The sequence below is a fragment of the Falco peregrinus genome, chromosome 7 (assembly GCF_023634155.1).
Source record: "Falco peregrinus isolate bFalPer1 chromosome 7, bFalPer1.pri, whole genome shotgun sequence".
Taxonomy (NCBI): Eukaryota; Metazoa; Chordata; class Aves; order Falconiformes; family Falconidae; genus Falco; species Falco peregrinus.
This window is the reverse complement of record NC_073727.1, coordinates 42,376,834-42,394,628: the sequence shown is the minus strand read 5'-3', so window position 1 is coordinate 42,394,628 and position 17,795 is coordinate 42,376,834. Positions and strand designations below refer to the sequence as shown.

The following is a 17,795-nucleotide window of genomic DNA, read 5'->3' as shown; positions in this document are numbered from 1 at the left end:
CTGAGGGTTTGAACTTGAGACACGTATGTATCCAAAGAAGAGTGTTTTTCCCACTTTGGTCGTTGTGTAGCTAATGCAGTTATTAAAAGCCGAGTTGATCAGCTTGCTTCATTGATCTCTAATCTGCTTATCGTTACACTCTCTGAGAAAGATGAATTAAATCCCATTGTAGATACTTAGAGGGCTGAGGACTAAGAGGAAAAAAGTGGCATGCAATGCCTAGCTGTGAAAAAACTGTCTTGAGGAACATGCGTCTTGCCTCTGATATGTGCAGAAGCATAATTCCCATGGGAAATACCAGAAAGTTGAAATAATACAAAACCATTTTAAATAGCGCATAAAAGTCCCTGAAAATGACAAGTTGACAACTTGAAACAATTTTGAGATCCTTCCTGCCAACTCTGATTTCTCTCCTGCTTCTTCATTTGAAGACAGCTTCTCGCCCACAAGTGTCTTCAAAAGGTACTTGGCAGATTGAGCATCCCAGAGCACAAAAGTTTTGTCTTTACCTTCACTTTGTCTCAGCACAAAATAGCTGCCTTTCACCCCCAGCTGAAGAGCAGAAAGGTTTAAAGACTAGCTCAGTATTCCTTGCACATGCAAATCTGCCTCTGAAACATGAGCAGAAACACAAAGTACTGTTTTTAATGCTACTCTTGAAGTGTGACAGAGAGCTGGAGGATATAAGGGTTTGAAATTAGCATCCCCAAATTAAGCTGTGGGCGTTCCTCATCATAAGGTGCCTGTAGAAGTAACTGATATGTATATTCATACGCATGTATATGAGAGACTAAGCGATCCCTGTGTGTTTCTGTCGAACTCCTGCTAGACAGACGAGTAGATTTTCACAAGTCAGGTGTCAAAAGAAAACCTATGATATGGAGGCCATATGTATTTATGGACACAAATGCAAAGGTCTTTCTAGTTTGATGTTACTAAACTAAACTCTACTTTGAGTTACGCTAAAAGGTACCTTCGGCCAGTGAGAACATGAGGCATTGCCAGATACACTGCTTTCTTGCACAGTAGGCCTTTCCAGACAAATACTCTTTGCTGCTCTCTTGGTGAGCTTATTTATCTGTGTATGAACTTCATTCTGCTTATTTACCCCAAAGATGTGCGTAGGATCTTCCACATGAGTTTTAACATCTCTAATAAGTTCTTTTAGTTACTTAGGAGCAACCACTGATTACATTCTGGGCTCCCCACGGAGAGAGAAAAATGAATGGGGTTTTTACACATTATTTTTTTTTGCAATTTACAATATAAAAAGAGTCATTCTCGGAAGTGCATATGTGGCACATTTGCTACTATTTCAATGAAAAGATTTAAGCTTCTAAGTACTTAAGAAACTTTTGAGAGGACAATTCAGCTGTTCAGGTCACTTTACAGCGTCTGGAAATGCTGTTCCTACTGATTCTAATCAGTGATTATTGCAAACCATCTTTGTGATTTCAGATGTGGTGGTACAGTGGTGTACACAAGGAGACCTACTTGCAGTAGCAGGCATGGAGAAGCAAAGCCAGCTGGTTGACCTCAGCAATGGTTCCTTGTTGAAAAGCGCACTTGTCAAGTTCTACAATGTGCGCGGGGAACATATCTACACTCTGGAGACACCTGTGCAGGTAGGAGGTATTTTTTTGTCAGTTCTCAATGCTTTGCTGACATGTCTTTCGAACGTTAGCTTGTTGGTATATACCTGCAGCGTGAAAATAGTTGCAGAATGTCCAGAACACATTCTAAATTATGATATAGATAAAAATGCACTATAAATAATCACTGTGTGCATTAAGGCAGACATCCAAGAGTGCATCTGATTCTAAGGCCCACTGTGCTGGGTACTGTGCAAATATATAATGAGAAACAGTCTGTTTCCTAAAGTCATTGGGCCATGAACAGACGACATAGAAAAAAGAAGTTGTGTTGATTTATGGATAAGTGACTGAGGAGAAAAAACTAGGTAACTTGCTTAATGTTGTAGCAGAGCCAAGAGCTGGACAAAAGTATTTGAAGTCCAGGATCACGATTACAAGATTATTCTCTTTGTTATCGTTGTAATTTTCTAATGTACGGTCAGTTGATCTGATGCCATAAAAAGCAAAATATTGCATCAGATGGAGAAGAATGAATGAGAAGGTCCTTTTTCTGTTCCAACCTTCTGCACAGACTTTCAGTGTAACCTCGGTCATGTCACTTGACAAGTAAATGTCAACGCATGGTCTGTGTGCTGCTTAAGAGCACAACATGCTTCATAGGTCTGCACTGATACTTCATAATCCAGCTGAATGTATCTCTACAATTTATTTCATTTTCTGGAGAATAGGTATGACTCCATTCTGACTTCTGACTGTTACTAGTGAAACTTAATTGATGTATAATAGCTTTGAAATCTAAAAATGAAGGAAGAAGCTATTGATACATTTACTTAATTATGTTTAATGATGATACCATTTATTATCCTTTTACTTTTCAGTACCCTGATCTGGGATGGATACAAAACGATGACATAGTAAACCAGCTGCTAAGCTTTTGTGTTTGCTTATATTTAGCACTAACCTGTGCTTATTAACAGTAGCACTCTTAATTTAGATAGAATTCTTTAGTTCTGTAATGTATAAAATAATGGTCTCTAAAGCCAACCTAAATACGTACAGTGATGTCTGATGTTGATTTAGGTACCTAAAGGATTTACCCATGCACACAGCTTTATTGTCTTAAACATAGCTCTTTCAGCAAAATAGCAACAGCCCTTTCCTCTCTGGAGCGATTCTGGAGAAAATATGTTTATACCAGTGTTGCTTATTCCCAGACCAGGTAAAAAGCCAACCTTGTTCTGTCACTTCGGTACCAGCATACCGTGTGTCTACATGAGCTGTTGATCCAGTGTAACACTCTGGTATCAAGCTGTGAAATCAAATTGGGGGTTGAGCATTGGAACTGATGGGGTCAGGTTGTCATAAGGTGTGTGCAGGCTCTTCTCCTACTGCTTTGTTCCAGTAACCTCACATTCTCCTTCATTTAAATACCTTCATCCTCTAGTTCTCCCTATATCGCTTCAACTTCTTTTCATATTTTCAGCTCTTCTCCTTTCTCCTCTGCTTAATCAGCTGGGAGAAAGCACATACTGTAGCTGATGTGAGGGGTAATTACTCTGCTGTGATATAGGTACTGCTAGGGCAACGGGCAGGTCATACAGTGTGGACAGGTAACCGCCAAGTTCATACTGCACTATTTCTCATAGTGAAAATACTGACGTGAGCCTCCCTGCTCTTTCCAGCTGCTAATTTTCAGTGACTTTGCAGCATTTTAATGTCATGGAGATTTCTTGCCCCATTGTCAACTTCAGATGAAAATCCAATGGCTTCAGAAGTTGTAAGCCAGGTTGGAAGTGAAGGATGGCAGGGGGTGGGGGTGGCAACCACCACTTCATGGCACAATTGTGGAGTCTCATTTCCTTGGCAAAGCAGATAAAGATAACATTCAAACCGGTATTTTTATTTAAGAACTCTATGTGCACAAACCTGCCTAAAATTAGAGTAGTTCCTCTTCTTATTAGTCAGTGTTTATTCTCTTTATTTAGTGCATTTAAATCCGTGTTTGCTCAGCTGCAGGAGGAGGTGAGGGGTCTTTCAGGACACCTGTATCTGCTCATGTGGACTTTATCCTTGTATGTGTTTGAATGCTAGTCTAGCGGTATTACCGGCTGCGTGACAGGTATGCTAGAACATTGCGAAGTATTTGGTTTACTAACAAAACCAGATAAAAACCACTGCTGCAAAAGAGCTGCTAGTAACTTTCATTATTCTGTGCCTCTGCTCCAAAGATGGATATGCAAAGATGACAGAGTGAGTCAGTGGTCCCAGTAATTTGTCTGAAGACAAATTCATCAGTATAAATTAATTAGTTTTCCATACCATGACAGTCAGCTTTGTAATGGGATTTTACAAAATCCATCATGGGTTATTGAAGAAAAGAATTGAAGAAAAGTACAGAGTTTCCTCACCTTCAACTCTTCTGCTGAAAGCCGTTTCTTTGGAAGCAAGCAAATGTGTGACTGGAAAAGCACATTTATTCAGAATAAGCATTGTTCTGAATATAAAGGTCAAAAAAAGCAAAGCAGCAACGAACCTAGAAAACAGTGAATTACAGGTGCAAAACTGATTTTCCATGTGGTACTCTGTCCCAGTTCTTTATTAAAGCAGATGTCTGAAAATTTTAGCAGTAAAATATACTGCACTGTTTTTGTTTCTGCTGTTTGTCTGTCCTGTCTTTGGTAGCATAGTCAGGAAACAAGAGATTTTGTTGTTTATAACAAAACTTAGTCTAAAACTGATGTAGGATTTATACGCAACTTGGCTAGAATGTTATCTACCATAAAGTCACTGCAAACCCCAACATAGAAGAGATTTGGGTACTGCAGGTTACATATCTTGATGGTGACTGTTGTCATGGATCCTTTCAAGGCATTTTATGTGCCACCTTCTCCAGCTTCAGTATAGTTTTGGCATTCTCTGTCTCATTCGATTAGCTCTCTTAAGCTCTTACGTTTGGTGTAGCAGTTTATAGTTCATAAACCTAGTTTGCTGACTATAAAACCCTAGGTAGGGAAATCACACTTGTTTAAAAGTATCCAAATGAACACAGTAGCTTTGCATGAAAAATAACATTCATAAACAGGGTGATAGAGTTAGCATAATGTCAGAGTCTTTCTCATTCCCTGCTCTGGGGCTTCAGCCTGCCACCCTGACGTGCTGCAAATGTATTTGCAGAATATAGTGGAAAGCTCTAAAAAAGCATTGGTAAAGGTTGGGCAGACATTGAACTTCTGCTACACAGAATCAAACTGTTTTGAACCTTGAAAGAATGATGAAAAAAATTCAGAAGGGACTTCAGAAAGTCACACCAGACTTTCATGTTATTGGAAGCAGTTCTGTGAAAACTGGGTCCATGCTGTGATGCCAAGGAGTCCATACCAGTTTATTTTTTATACAAAGAGCGTATCTTAAAGGCTGTTGATCAGCTGGTAACTATTCAAAAATACACTATAAATTTCTGTAAAACTCAGCCCTTACTACACTCGGTCTTGTGTACACGAACATCAGCCTGGTGTACCAAAAATATGCCAGATTCTCTTAGCTGGCAGGTTTTTCATGGTCCTGCTTTTTCAACACTTTAAAATGTAATTACAATAGTAGGCTGCCCTCGTGGTCGTAATTTTTTTATTGGAAGAATGTTCATTTCTTACATTATCTGTTAAATCCTCACAACCTTTGCCTGGCATCAAGCAGGGATGAGAATTATCAACTCATTCAAGACTGCTTTACAGTCTTGCTAAAATTGTTTACCGGAAACGCTGCAACCCAGTTCTGTCACTGCAGAATTTCTCATCTGATGTGCAGACAGGTCTTTATTCTGTCAACTAACCGTACCTGCTGTCGCTGCTGAATGAATACAGCTGCTTCATGTCTTCCCATTTGAACTTTAAACAGAGGTGTCTCCTACAGGATTGCTTCGAAATTACTTAACTGCCAGCTTTAGCAAACCTGTGAAATTTTTCTAATGGTTCAAAGGTGTGGCTTACATTTTGGTTCCTTCTTTGCTTTTTATAATTTTCTTTTATATGTGCTCGAGAGGACCAGGGGAACAGGAAAGTGGATTTAGAAACAGTGATGCTGATCTCATCTATCCATCTATAATTCCACTGTAAATTTATGTTAGCTTGTGATTTTATACCACTGTGTAACTGGTGTAAGAAAAAATTAAAGCTCAAGTGCAATAAAGAAGAAGGATAAGAGTGAACACAATTCTGAGTTCCAGAATCAGTTGTACAGGCAACAAGATTAGATGCAGAAGAACTGTAATTGCATTTTTATCAGTGTCATGTTTTTATTCCCTAATTAAAGTGGTGTACCAAAGGGTAAATATTTAAGGGAGAAGTTTCCAGGAGTCTTTGAGAAGAAGACCCACGTGTTCTAATCCTGCTGCTGTCAGCAGTAGCCTTCACAGCCTCTCACAGGCTGCTTCCTTACTGAAAATGTCCCAGCATCTGAATAGATAGATTTGAGATGATGTGATCCTGCAGAAACCTGGTAGTTATGTAAAAGCTATTTTATTGAGGCCTGAGAAGGACGGTGCAGTTTTAGGTTAAATTCAGATCAAAAGGCTTTGAGAGAAGAGGCTGCCTTCTATGTTACCCAGATGAGCTGACCTTGCTTACTTTGTCTCCATTTATTTTACAGAGTGTTTGGGTTTGTTGCTTCTGAATTAGCATTGCCTTTCATTTATATTGCTTGAAATTAATCCTATTCAGTTGTTACTGGATGACAACAAAGCTTCAAGAAGAGTTTATTTTCTTACAGAAACAAGAGCAACAGTTTAGAACTAGCTGGTGAAACATTCTTTGGGATATCAATAAGGACCTTGATATTTTCCATTTAGGCCATAAGATCATCTCTGCTGCAGAAATGGATCGCGGTCAGGACTGGAAAGTCTAAGCAAAGACTCATTCTGCTAAAATGCAATCTCATCGTTATATTGAAATCTTTTAAAAAAAATTTACTGTAGAAACAGAGAGGATCTAAGAAACATCTGTGAATCAAGTAGGAGTTTGCTACATGAAAAATCATGTAAGGCCACAGCAGTGTAATTTCTGACCACATCATAGTCTTTATTGCTTTTATCACCATCAATTCTTACTAGTTAACATTGTACCCACTGTAAATATGGGGAAGAGAAGAATGAAGAAGTTGCGCTACTTTCCAGCAGCCATCCATGAATGCTGTGGCAGTACAGTGATGTGCACACACAGTTCATAAGAGCCGGGTGGGCATGGCAGCTGTTGCACCTTCCAGCTTCTCTCTAAGAAAAGCAGAGGGAGGAATGTGTGTCTCCACATCAGCAGTCTAGTCCAGAGCAAGCAGGAAATGTACATCAGAGTTTCACTTACACATACTATTCACTAGATACCATTTTGCAGTTGGGTTCTTTCTCCTGAGAAAAATCACGCTTGTTGCTGGGCTGTCTGCCCTGGAATACCATTTTTATTTCATTACCAGTGAGACTCCCAGTGCCAGCAGACAAAGGATTATGCAAGCAGCAGGCAGGCCCCACGGCTCCGGATTTCTGAGCTCAAGGCAGGCAGCAAGAATCAGCTTGAACAGTATTTTCATTGACTGAACTGCATACAAGTGATGAAAGGTATATAAATTATGTTCTTTCCTGTAAGGGAGACAGTTGAGTGACTTACAAGAAGCAACCACAGAGCCTGAGCAGGAATATCCATTCCCGTGTGCTTTTTTAAGAGGTGTCGACATCCCAGCCGGGGCTACATATTTGAGTAGATGTAGCTGACTTTCAAGCCCACTCTGAAAAAAGGCGAAAGAGCTCCTCCTTGTTGGCTACATCTTGAGATGTGTTTTCAGTCAATATTTCTCCTGATAAAACATCTCATTTTCTCGGTCATTCAGCCAAATATTTCTAATATACAATTGTCATAGAGTTGAATCCTATCTATGTGTAGAAGTTCAAGGTTTTTTCCATGGTTTTTTGGTGGTTTTGGGGTTTTTTTGTTTGTTTGTTTGTTTTTTGGGGGGGGGGGGTTGCCTACATGTTTATATTTAAACCCTGGAATTCATTCAGTTATTTACAGTTTGTGCTGAGATTTTTCAAAACCTGATGGGATTTTTATATGCAAAGTGAGATTATAAATTCTCATTAGACATTATGTTTGTTGCTGCATTTCTTTGTAGCTTGCGTTTCCTAGCAGAAAAAAAAACCCAAAAACCAACACGTGCAAACATGGGAAATAAAATTCTTCTGTGATAGAATCTGCTTGTTCGTTTTCTAACAGGTGCAATAAGGGTATCAACAACTTTTTTCCTTCCTTTTTTTGCTAAAACAGTGCAAATAAGTGGATGCTTTATGAGGAACAATTCTTTTGCATTGGATGTTGAAGTTGTTTTTTCTCAGCAGAGTTCGGAGGGAAAGCTGTGACCAGCTCGTAAGTAACTTGCTGCAGTAATTGATGCATCCCTTGTCTGTCAAGGGAAAGAGTATGAAGCATAGTTACTGAAAAATATTATTGGAGCAGTACATTTAAAGGTCAGGTCAGATCTGGCATTTGGGTGATCTTTGATTTCTCCAAGGCTGTTAATGACAGGCTAATTTTCCCCAGACTTCATCTTAAATCTTAGCCCTTCACCATAAATGAAGTGTTGCTGGATATAAGGCTTGAGGGGTACCAGGGGTCTGACCATTCCATAGAAAAGGAAGGCCAGTTGTGTCTGGTGGATCAGTAAGCAAAGACAAACCAGTGTGGTACAAGCGCTCTTTCATGAGATTGAAAAGATTAAAACATGTGAGGTATGTGGGGGGGACTAAATGTAGAAGTGGAAGAGTAGAAATGTTGTCATTTACAAACAGTACAATACTTGGAGGTATTGTGTGTGTGCATTTAAACATACACAAACAGAATATAAGGGAATCAGACATGCACAAGTTTAGAAGATGGCTGACAACTCTGGTTGCCTGTTGGGAAACTGGTGAAATTGTGCAGCAAGGCAGTGTCTTTCGACTTCTGACTTTCTGCTCTTCCTGAACTCCACTGTGCTGTGTTGCCAGAGGTCCCACCCAGCATTTCAAAGCTGCTGAAAAACCTGTTCCTTAGGAATATGTTTAAGATTGCAAAGGTTCTTGCACTAGTGCTGTCTGCATCTCTGCTGTTCTCTGCATGCGGTGGTAACCTGAGGAGAGAAGTGATTTCATTTGACTCTGCTTGGATGAACAGAGGCCTGTCTGGGTGTGATATATTGGATTGTTGTAGCTGCAGTACTAGAATTCATGGTAGGGCTATCTGGGTGTGCTGTATTGGATTATGATAGCTGGGATATTAGACTTCTCTTCTGGCATTAAATAATATCCAATAAATAAGCATTTGTGTGCTGAGTCACATACCTGTTTGTTCTTCACCGTATTTAGAGATAAGCTGTAGCTGATGGAAGGTGAACAGAAGGATGTAGTTTGGATCCCACTGTAATGATCAGGTAGATTGTTCTGCCTATGCTGGAACTCAGCCGTTGGAGAAACTGGGGTCACTTCTACTAGTGCCGTTCCCAGCTGTCACACAGTAGATGTGGTCAGTACCTAACTTGTGTCAGTGCCTTTTCAGTTGCATTTATTTTGCAAGGAGCTTGTACTGTCTCATTACTACCAGACAGTATGAGGGCTGAGCCACACTCTCAAATCATGAAAATACCCATCAGTAAGGGTTACTTTTTGTGACATCTCATCAAATTTAAGGCTTTCTCCCACAGATTATGGTTATGACAAGCCATGTAATAATTATTGATAATACAGAAGGATTCCTCAATTCTTTTGAAGTTCTCCACTACAAAATGCCTTCATCAATTACTGTAAAAATCACAAGGTTCACATGTTGCTCCTTTCTATTTGCATATCAGTGAGCCTGAAGGTTTGTGCCTCCATGGAAGTAAGTGTGTGTCTGTGTGTGTGTGTGTGTCTGTGTGTGTGTGTGTGTCTGTGTGTGTGTGTGTGTCTGTGTGTGTGTGTGTGTCTGTGTGTGTGTGTGTGTCTCTGTGTGTGTGTGTGTCTCTGTGTGTGTGTGTGTCTCTGTGTGTGTGTGTGTGTGTCTGTGTCTGTGTGTGTGTCTGTGTCTGTGTCTGTGTGTGTGTGTGTCTGTGTGTGTGTGTCTGTGTGTGTGTCTGTGTGTGTCTGTGTCTGTGTCTGTGTGTGTGTCTGTGTGTCTGTGTCTGTGTCTGTGTGTGTGTCTGTGTGTGTGTGCGCGCGTGTGTGTGGGGTGTGTGTGTGTGTGTGTGTGTGTGTGTGTAAATCCCGCTTCTTCATTCCCTCGGCTTTAAAACCAGTATTTTCCTTGAAATTTTAATCTAGGGTAAGATGACATAGGAGGGAAGATCTTTCTTCTTACAAAGGTGTTTTGTCCAGCACATTATCTTGATGATAGAGATTGATACAGTGCTGTGCAGCTGCATTTTACTTCATTTCATTCACATAGAAACATCTCATTCCACTTTCTCACCTTTAAGCATCTTGAATTTGTAATGAAGGGAAAGCTTTTTTCCTCCAGACTACATTAGTAGTTTATGGGCTGATCTAACTAAGCTATCTAGGTACCACATTACTAGAAAGGAGTGAATAAAAGTTACTGTTGATGGTGCCTTAACCCTTATCTTCTGTATAAGGTGCATCTTGTGAAAAGCAAAGATAATGCAAAGAGACCCTGACCTTTCAGTAAATACAGTTCATAATTTACATGAAAAACATGTTTGCTTAAACTTTTGAGTGTCAATGGATTGTGAAAAGAAGGAAGCCCTTCACAGGAAGGAGTAAACCTTTTGTAGTTCACTGATCACAGCCTGCTGCACAGTATTCTTCATGGAATGGGAGGTTCTTCTTTACTCTGTGTTGTTTGTATAGAGATAGCAGATACGGGATTGACGTTCCCTACAGTATGTATATATATGCAAACACAGATGCTTTGTAACACAGAAAGCAAGAGATGACAGGCAGATGCAGCTAACACTCATGAAGGGCAAAAGTAACAGTGGTAGGGCTACAGGAGGTCACAACAGACTGGTGCTTTACATAAAAAAGATGGGTTTCGGGAAGAGAGTTTAGACAGCTCCTTGCAAGCCCAGCTTGGTATTCTCACGTGAACTCTTAATGTTCATGCAGCAGGGAATAATGTCCAAAGCAGCGTTTATTGCTATTTTGCTCTGCTTTCTGACACTTAGTACCAGTTGTCCCTGACTCTGTTTTTACTGTCATGAATTTAGACAGTTCTGAGTGTAGACAAGCAGAAGACAAAAGGCTGTTCTCTGTGTTGTCCCTGGTGCTCTTTCACAGTTCGCTTCCTCTGGGAATAGTTCAAAAGAGACTTTGTGCAGCAGAAGACTCAGTGCAAGGCAAGAAAACTGATACAGTTTTGTCCACTACTTTACTAAGTGTCTCTGGGCATATAATTTAACTTTTCATCTGTAAAATGTGAGCCATTACCAGTGGATGAGGATTGATCAGATGACTGAAAGATCATCTGGGTGAGGCATCGAAAGATCCTGCTTTTTAACACTGTGTGACTTTAAAGTCATTTATCCTATCTAGGTAATGAATTTGATAGACAATTCCTTGCATGAAGATCTTCACACCTTGTGAGTAGAAAGCAGTGTATAGACATCAACCACTGTTATTAATAATTTCGGATGTTCACATTCTTCCCCCTTTTTGTGGGCAGGTTTCTGGAAGACTTAAGGTAACATGTTTGGTGCTGTGTGGTCACTTTCTGTGCAACTACCTTGGAGAAAGTACAAGCTCTTTTAAAGTTGTATCCTTCTCTTCTCCATGCAGCGTCCTATCATCTCGATCTGTTGGGGTCACAGGGATTCACGCCTGCTGATGGCTTCTGGACCTGCATTATATGTTGTCAGAGTTGAGCACAGGGTTTCCAGTCTGCAGCTGCTGTGCCAGCAGACCATCGCTAGCTGTCTGCGGGATGACAAGGATATCAGCAAACTGACCCTGCCCCCTCGGCTCTGCTCATACCTCACCACTGCCTTTATACCAACAATCAAGGTAAAAAGAAGGAAACGTGTGTGTGAGCAAGAATAAGGAGTTGCTTGATTTCCCCCCTGTGGTGCTCCCAAGTGACAATGGATATATTACAAGATGCTGTAGTTATCATAATTATAATTTTAAAAACTTGATTAAGGGTCATTCCAGCCCTCTTCAGGAGCCCACTGATCCATTTGGTGCCCATTAAAATCTGAAAAGAAGGTTCACACATACTGATCTGCATTATTCCATGGTAATTTTGTGCCTTTCCAAGTATCACACTGATACTGTGTCACAATTAAAGGAGGATTGTTACACGAGTCCTTATATAGCCAGGAAAGTTATACTTAAGACCTGGGGTTGCACAAATATTTCTACTGACAGTGACTTCTGCTAACCTTACTGCTCCAACAGTGCTATGGAGAAATGAACCAGATACCGTGCCTTTCCCTGTACCACTATCAGAGCCATCTGCTCAGCCACTTTGTTTCACAGTTTTGCCCTCTGTCACATTTCAGGATTTCTGAAGTCGTTATCACAGCCTATAAACCAGAGCATTAGCTGGTAAATGCCCTACATTCAAACATATATTTTTGTGTTACATATCTTTTGTGTATGTGTTAGCATTCTCTTGAGCCAGTGTCAGGTCCCTGTTAAAACAATGCAGACCTAGAATAACTATTTTGAAATCCGTGGACTTGGCTGAGCTTAAATGAGAACAAATTATGCCTATAAAATAATGGTTCAGCACAGTTCCGTTTGGGTGCTGCTAATCAGGGCAATTTGCGCGACTGTGAAACATTGCATTTGCCAGAGAAGAATAAATGCCTTGCTGTAACCGTAACTCCTCGATCTCCAAAGATGCAGAGCATTTAACAGACCAGTGGTTCTTAGTTCTTTCTAGTATGCCTGCTTCTCCCCAGGATGCGTTCCATGTCCCGGAGCCACCCCTGCAGCTCTCTAAAGCATCAGTGATGCTTCCTTGGCTGTTATGGAAGGCAGGGGAGGGGACGGGGTGGAACGGGATGGGATGGGATGGAACAGGATGGGATGGGATGGGATGGGATGGGATGGGATGAAGGCAGCAGTTGGCTGTAGCAAGGCTGGGAGCCATGAAGGCAATCAGAGGGGCAGAGGTAGTACAGGGGGCACATCGTTGCCAGCAGCCCTTCTGTCAGCTCCGGGCTGCCGAGGTGGGGAGAGGTCATGGGGCTGCATAGTTGAGAGGCTGAAACAGGGTTCCCAGACGCCACGTGCCTCTTGCTCTTTCATGGGTGTTTCTGGAGCCTCCTCAGCACTACTTCATACTTTACCCTGGCTCTCCACCAGCCACATACTCCCACCTACATTGTCAGCCGTGCCTCCAGTGCCTGGCAAGGCACCCTGTTCCCTGTGTATATTCCTCTTCCCCCTCCAGCTTAAGGACTACACCACAGATTGCTCAGCCCATAGCCATTTTGCCAAGTTAAGGAGGCTCCTTTTTTCTCCTACTTTTTTTTCTTGTACTTCCATTTTGAAAGAAACTGTGTTGACTTATACATAATAATAGTATTTGTGTTATATAGGCTTGACTTATACATAATAATAGTATTTGTGTTATATAGGCTATATTGTCCTAGGCAAAAGCAGTCCAACAGCTTTAGGACTGAGCTTTTCATGGATTAATACAGTGTGCTGGCAAGCAGGGCAAAGAAACCCACCCTGAGCTTTGTGCTCGTAGTTCTCTACATTGCGCACAACTAGGCCCTCAGCAACGATGGGTCATGTGCTTGGAGGTGATAGAGGTACAAGCTTCCTCCAGAGCTGGCAGCACTGTAGTATAGTGGCATAGCATGTACTAGCCAGGAATGGGAACCTGGGTGGCCAAGTTCACTTGGAGGGCCAGCCAGAGACAAGGTACTCTGAGGCTTAGACCTGATGACATTACCCAAGCATCGTGGTTTAACCCCAGCCAGCAACCAAGTACCACACAGCTGCTCACTCGCTGCCCCCCTGCCCCACATCCCCCCAGCGGAATGGGGAGGAGAACTGGAAAAAGGTAAAACCTGTGAGTTGAGATAAGAACAGTTTTAATAGTTGAAATAAAGTGATAATAATAACAACAACAATAATTGCAATGAAGAGGAGAGGGAGAGAGGGGAATAAAATCCAAGGGGAAAAAAACCAACAAAAACCCCCAAGTGATGCACAATACAATTGCTCACCACCCTCCGACTGATGCCCAGCTGGTCCCCAAGCAGTGATCGGCAACTCCTGGCCAACTCCCCCCCAGTTTATATACTGAGCATTATGTTCTATTGTCCTGGCCGTGCTCCCTCCCACCTTCTTGTGCCCCTCCGCACTGACAAAGCATGGGAAGCTTGAAAAGTCCTTGATGTAGCGTAAGCCCTACTTATCAACAACTAAAACATCAGTGCATTATCAACATTATTCTCATCCTCAATCCAAACCACAGCACTGTAGCAGCTACTAAGAAGAAAATTAACCGTGTCCCAGCTGAAACCAGGACACCAAGTTAAAAGATAATTTTGTGATAGAGCTGGGACTTGAAGACAGGTTTGTTGTCTAATTCAGTGCTCTAACCACAGGTCCAGCTGCCTTTATTGAAGTAACTAGTTTGAGTTTTCTGTGTACAGCTGCTTTTGACCTAACTAAATAATACACAGCCACTCTGTCTTGCATGTGGGTTCTGCATAACTCATGTGGTAACCTATACTAAATCTGCTAAGTTAGAATTGGGTTCAAATTCAGTTAGTTGTGTTGGGGTTAAGTCACCACAGAAAAAAAGCAACCACCAACCAAACCACAGTAACCTATAGGAAACTTTCTTTTTCCTTCCTTCATTTAATTAAGCCTCCTATCCCAGACCCAAACAATATGAGAGATTTTGTCAGCTACCCAACAGCTGGTAATGAACGGCTTCACTGCACGATGAAGCGGACAGAAGATGACCCAGAGGTTGGTGGTCCATGTTATACTCTGTACCTGGAATACCTTGGGGGATTGGTGCCTATCCTGAAAGGACGTCGTATCAGCAAGTTGCGGCCGGAGTTTGTCATCATGGATCCTAAAACAGATGGGAAAGCAGGTAGAATTTAATTGTTGGTCTATATAAAAAAAGGTTTAGAAATACTTTAGTTATTAAATCCTCAAGAGTTAAAGAAGATCTATATATGCAACATGGAAGGTGATATCTGATTTTTTTTCTTCTTCTGATGTGGAAGAAATCTATAGCATGACCTAGGCTCAAGCCTCTGAAATTATACCATGCTATCTTCTGTTTCACAGAGAGGAACTTCTTATATTTGAATAGTGGGGAATAGATTGCTCACTAGCAGAAATACTGTTTGGTCTCAGTTTTGAAGTTGGTTGAATGCTATTCACCCCTCCGAATCACGTTCACTTGAGTTCAAACCATTGGAAATTTGGACATAATACTAGGAAGGGTGCAGAATGGTTAATTTTCTCTGCATGGTTTTATCTCAGCTGCTGCCTGTGGATCAGATTTATGCTTCTGACGACTGATAGTTGTAATTGATATCAGTTTTCTGAAGCAGCACTTACATTTTCTGGGGCCTGTCTTGATAGATGAAATCTATGGAAACAGCTTGATTTCCACTGTGATTGACAGCTGCAACTGCTCTGACTCCAGTGATATCGAACTGAGTGACGACTGGGCAGCAAAGAAATCTCCCAAAATCAGCCGAGCTAGCAAATCACCCAAACTCCCCAGGTAATCACTTCTTGGGTATTTCTTCTTCTTGGGTTTTCTTCCGTTTCTTTTTTCTTTTTTTTTTTTTTTTTTTTTTTTTTTTTAATGACTGTCTTGACACCTCATAAAATTAAAGGCAAACTCCTTTGGGCAGATAGGTGTGGGTTTCACTACAATGTGCAGTTCTGGAGTGGTCTCAGAGATTGGTGTTGAGGTGGACTTTGAGGAAGGTTCTGAGGCAAAAGTTAATGGGGAACCATAGGGCACCCCTTCTCCCCAGGCAATCTCAAAGAAATATTTTATAAACTCTCCCACCTCTGTCTCATGTGAACTCTTGCTACCATGGAATAGATTTTGTCCTTCAAAAACAGTTTGTGTTTTTACCTCCTCAATGCTTAAGAGTCCTTGGTCTAGTTAAAACCTTTATTTCCTGAGGGGTATTTTCAAATTCCTAAATCCATGCATAGGTGGCATAGATCCTGGCATAGGTGGCACTGCTGCTGTGGTGGCTTTGCAAGGGAGCCTCAGCAAACAGATCCTCCTAAACACCGGGTTGAGGAGGTTCTGTAAAAACATACAGAACAGGCTTCTAAGCCATTAATTTGTCTGGTTGTTTTCCTGCCAGCTCTTCATTATATTCATATGTGCATAGATAGAACCTTCCACCTGCACAGAGCCTCACTGATGTCTGTGGTGCTTCTTACAGGCATTGACATCTATCTGCCAGCTTCATGTCGTGGGGTTGAAGCCCTGTGATGCCTTCTAGCAGCAGCTGACACTTACATTAAGTAAGGTCCAAAGACCTTACATTATGAACTTGCCCTGGTATGAGGCAAAGCAAATGCATCCTTTATATGTGAACATCATGTGCAAAATACCGATGGTTTAGTTCAGTCGCACTTGACAAAAGAACCATCAGTTCCTGAGCCTAAAACTTGAAATGGCTCAGGAAGAACAACTACCTTGCATCCTTGGTTTTCTAAGAGCATACTTTTGAAATGTAACTTTTGTTCATTATTTTTCCTACCGGTGAGCTTTTTCAGGTGCTTGATCTCTTGTTCATGACTCCCTTCGTATAGTGGGAGGTAGGAATAACTTTTGGCTTAGAATGAGAGCACTGACAAAGTTTGTGGAGCCTTCGTTTGCTGTACTAATCTGGAGATCTGCCAGCTGAGGTGTCATGTTTCCATTTCTTGAGGCTTTGCGCAAAGTCTGCATAGCCGAAATAGCTCAGCAGTACACCTTTTTATGGATTAGTGGAGGATATGTTGTATCCAGCAGAACTACTGTAAGCTTTGTTAAGTGAATCAGAAACCATCCAGTCTGAGTTCCTGCATGTATGTCAGGTCTTGATATATCTTTACATTTAACCTGTAGCTCTCCATCCTGTAGACTCTACAGTCTTTATTAGTCAGAGGACACCATGCCAGTTGTCTTCATTATGTCTTTACATGCAAAGACATGAATTCTGTCCATTTTTGCATGCCTGTTGGTGATTCTAATTATTGCTTTATATGCAGAATCAATATAGAAGCTCGCAAATCTCCAAAGATGTCACGAGCTGCACAGGAGATATCGAGATCGCCAAGATTACCAATAAGGAAACCATCTATTGGTTCGCCAAGCCTAACCCGAAGAGAGTTTCCTTTAGAAGATATTACTCAGGTATTGTGCCCATTGCTACCAGACCTGAGTCCAAATGCATCTCCTTCCAGAGGCAGCAAGTTGTGATACAGATCTAATGTTGACCAGTAAAATATTTTCATTTAAATTACAGTAACTATATGGACAACTAAAGAATTGCATCTTCCAGTTCACTGTTAATGTTTGAAAGTGTCAATGCAATATCATGTGGTGTTTGGTAATTCCTGGCACCACTAACTTCTGTCAGTGTGAATCCATGTGAGGGGTTTTATTCTAGGTGATGTTGTTGGCTGTTTGAAAGTGTATGTGAAAATGCTTTGTCAGTTTCTCAGAGCTGTCTTAATGCTCTCATAGTTCTCCGCTCTGCTGAGGATTGCAGAGATAAGGAAATGCTTGCTTAAGAGGGCCACATGTTCTCTGTTTCATAATTAACATGGAGCAGCCTTAATTGAAAGGAAGGCAAAGAATTAGCACTTTGTGCTCTTTGTGGTGTTCGTGTCCTGTGGGTAAATGAAACTTAGCAGACTGTAGAACTGTCTGGGTTACATATTTTATTAATACCAGCCTGTGTTCTTTCAGTTTTGTTTTGTTTCATCTCAGTTGTTTTTTTCTGCTCTGTCATTTCACTTTTTCCTTTATGTTGTAACATTCTAGATCAGTTACACGGCAGCAGTAGATAGGACTAAAAGCCCTTTGATTAGGGAAGGAGACCAGAGTCTTACATCCTGCTCCTGATATTGGCAGCGTAACTCTTGGCCTTTGAGAAAATCTCTTGGTCTGTCAGACCCCTAATTTGATCACCGTGGAAGCAGTGGTTTGGGAAGCTGCTTTGGAAGCTCCAGGAAAAATATGTTTG

General features: G+C 41.2%; 1 protein-coding gene across 9 annotated transcripts in view; it reads left to right on the top strand.

Annotated features, from left to right (window-relative positions):
* Positions 1 to 17,795, top strand: part of TULP4 (TUB like protein 4) — a 177,072-nt gene that overhangs the window by 140,589 nt on the left and 18,688 nt on the right. For all 9 annotated transcript variants that reach the window (XR_008748134.1, XM_055810781.1, XM_055810785.1 and 6 more), the window contains 5 exons: positions 1,459 to 1,625; positions 11,380 to 11,604; positions 14,437 to 14,671; positions 15,172 to 15,316; positions 16,816 to 16,960. Coding sequence is in view for 8 of the 9 variants with exons in the window: in XM_055810781.1 (XP_055666756.1) it covers positions 1,459 to 1,625; positions 11,380 to 11,604; positions 14,437 to 14,671; positions 15,172 to 15,316; positions 16,816 to 16,960 (917 nt within the window). In the remaining variant the exon portion in view is untranslated. The remainder of the gene's footprint in view (positions 1 to 1,458; positions 1,626 to 11,379; positions 11,605 to 14,436; positions 14,672 to 15,171; positions 15,317 to 16,815; positions 16,961 to 17,795) is intronic.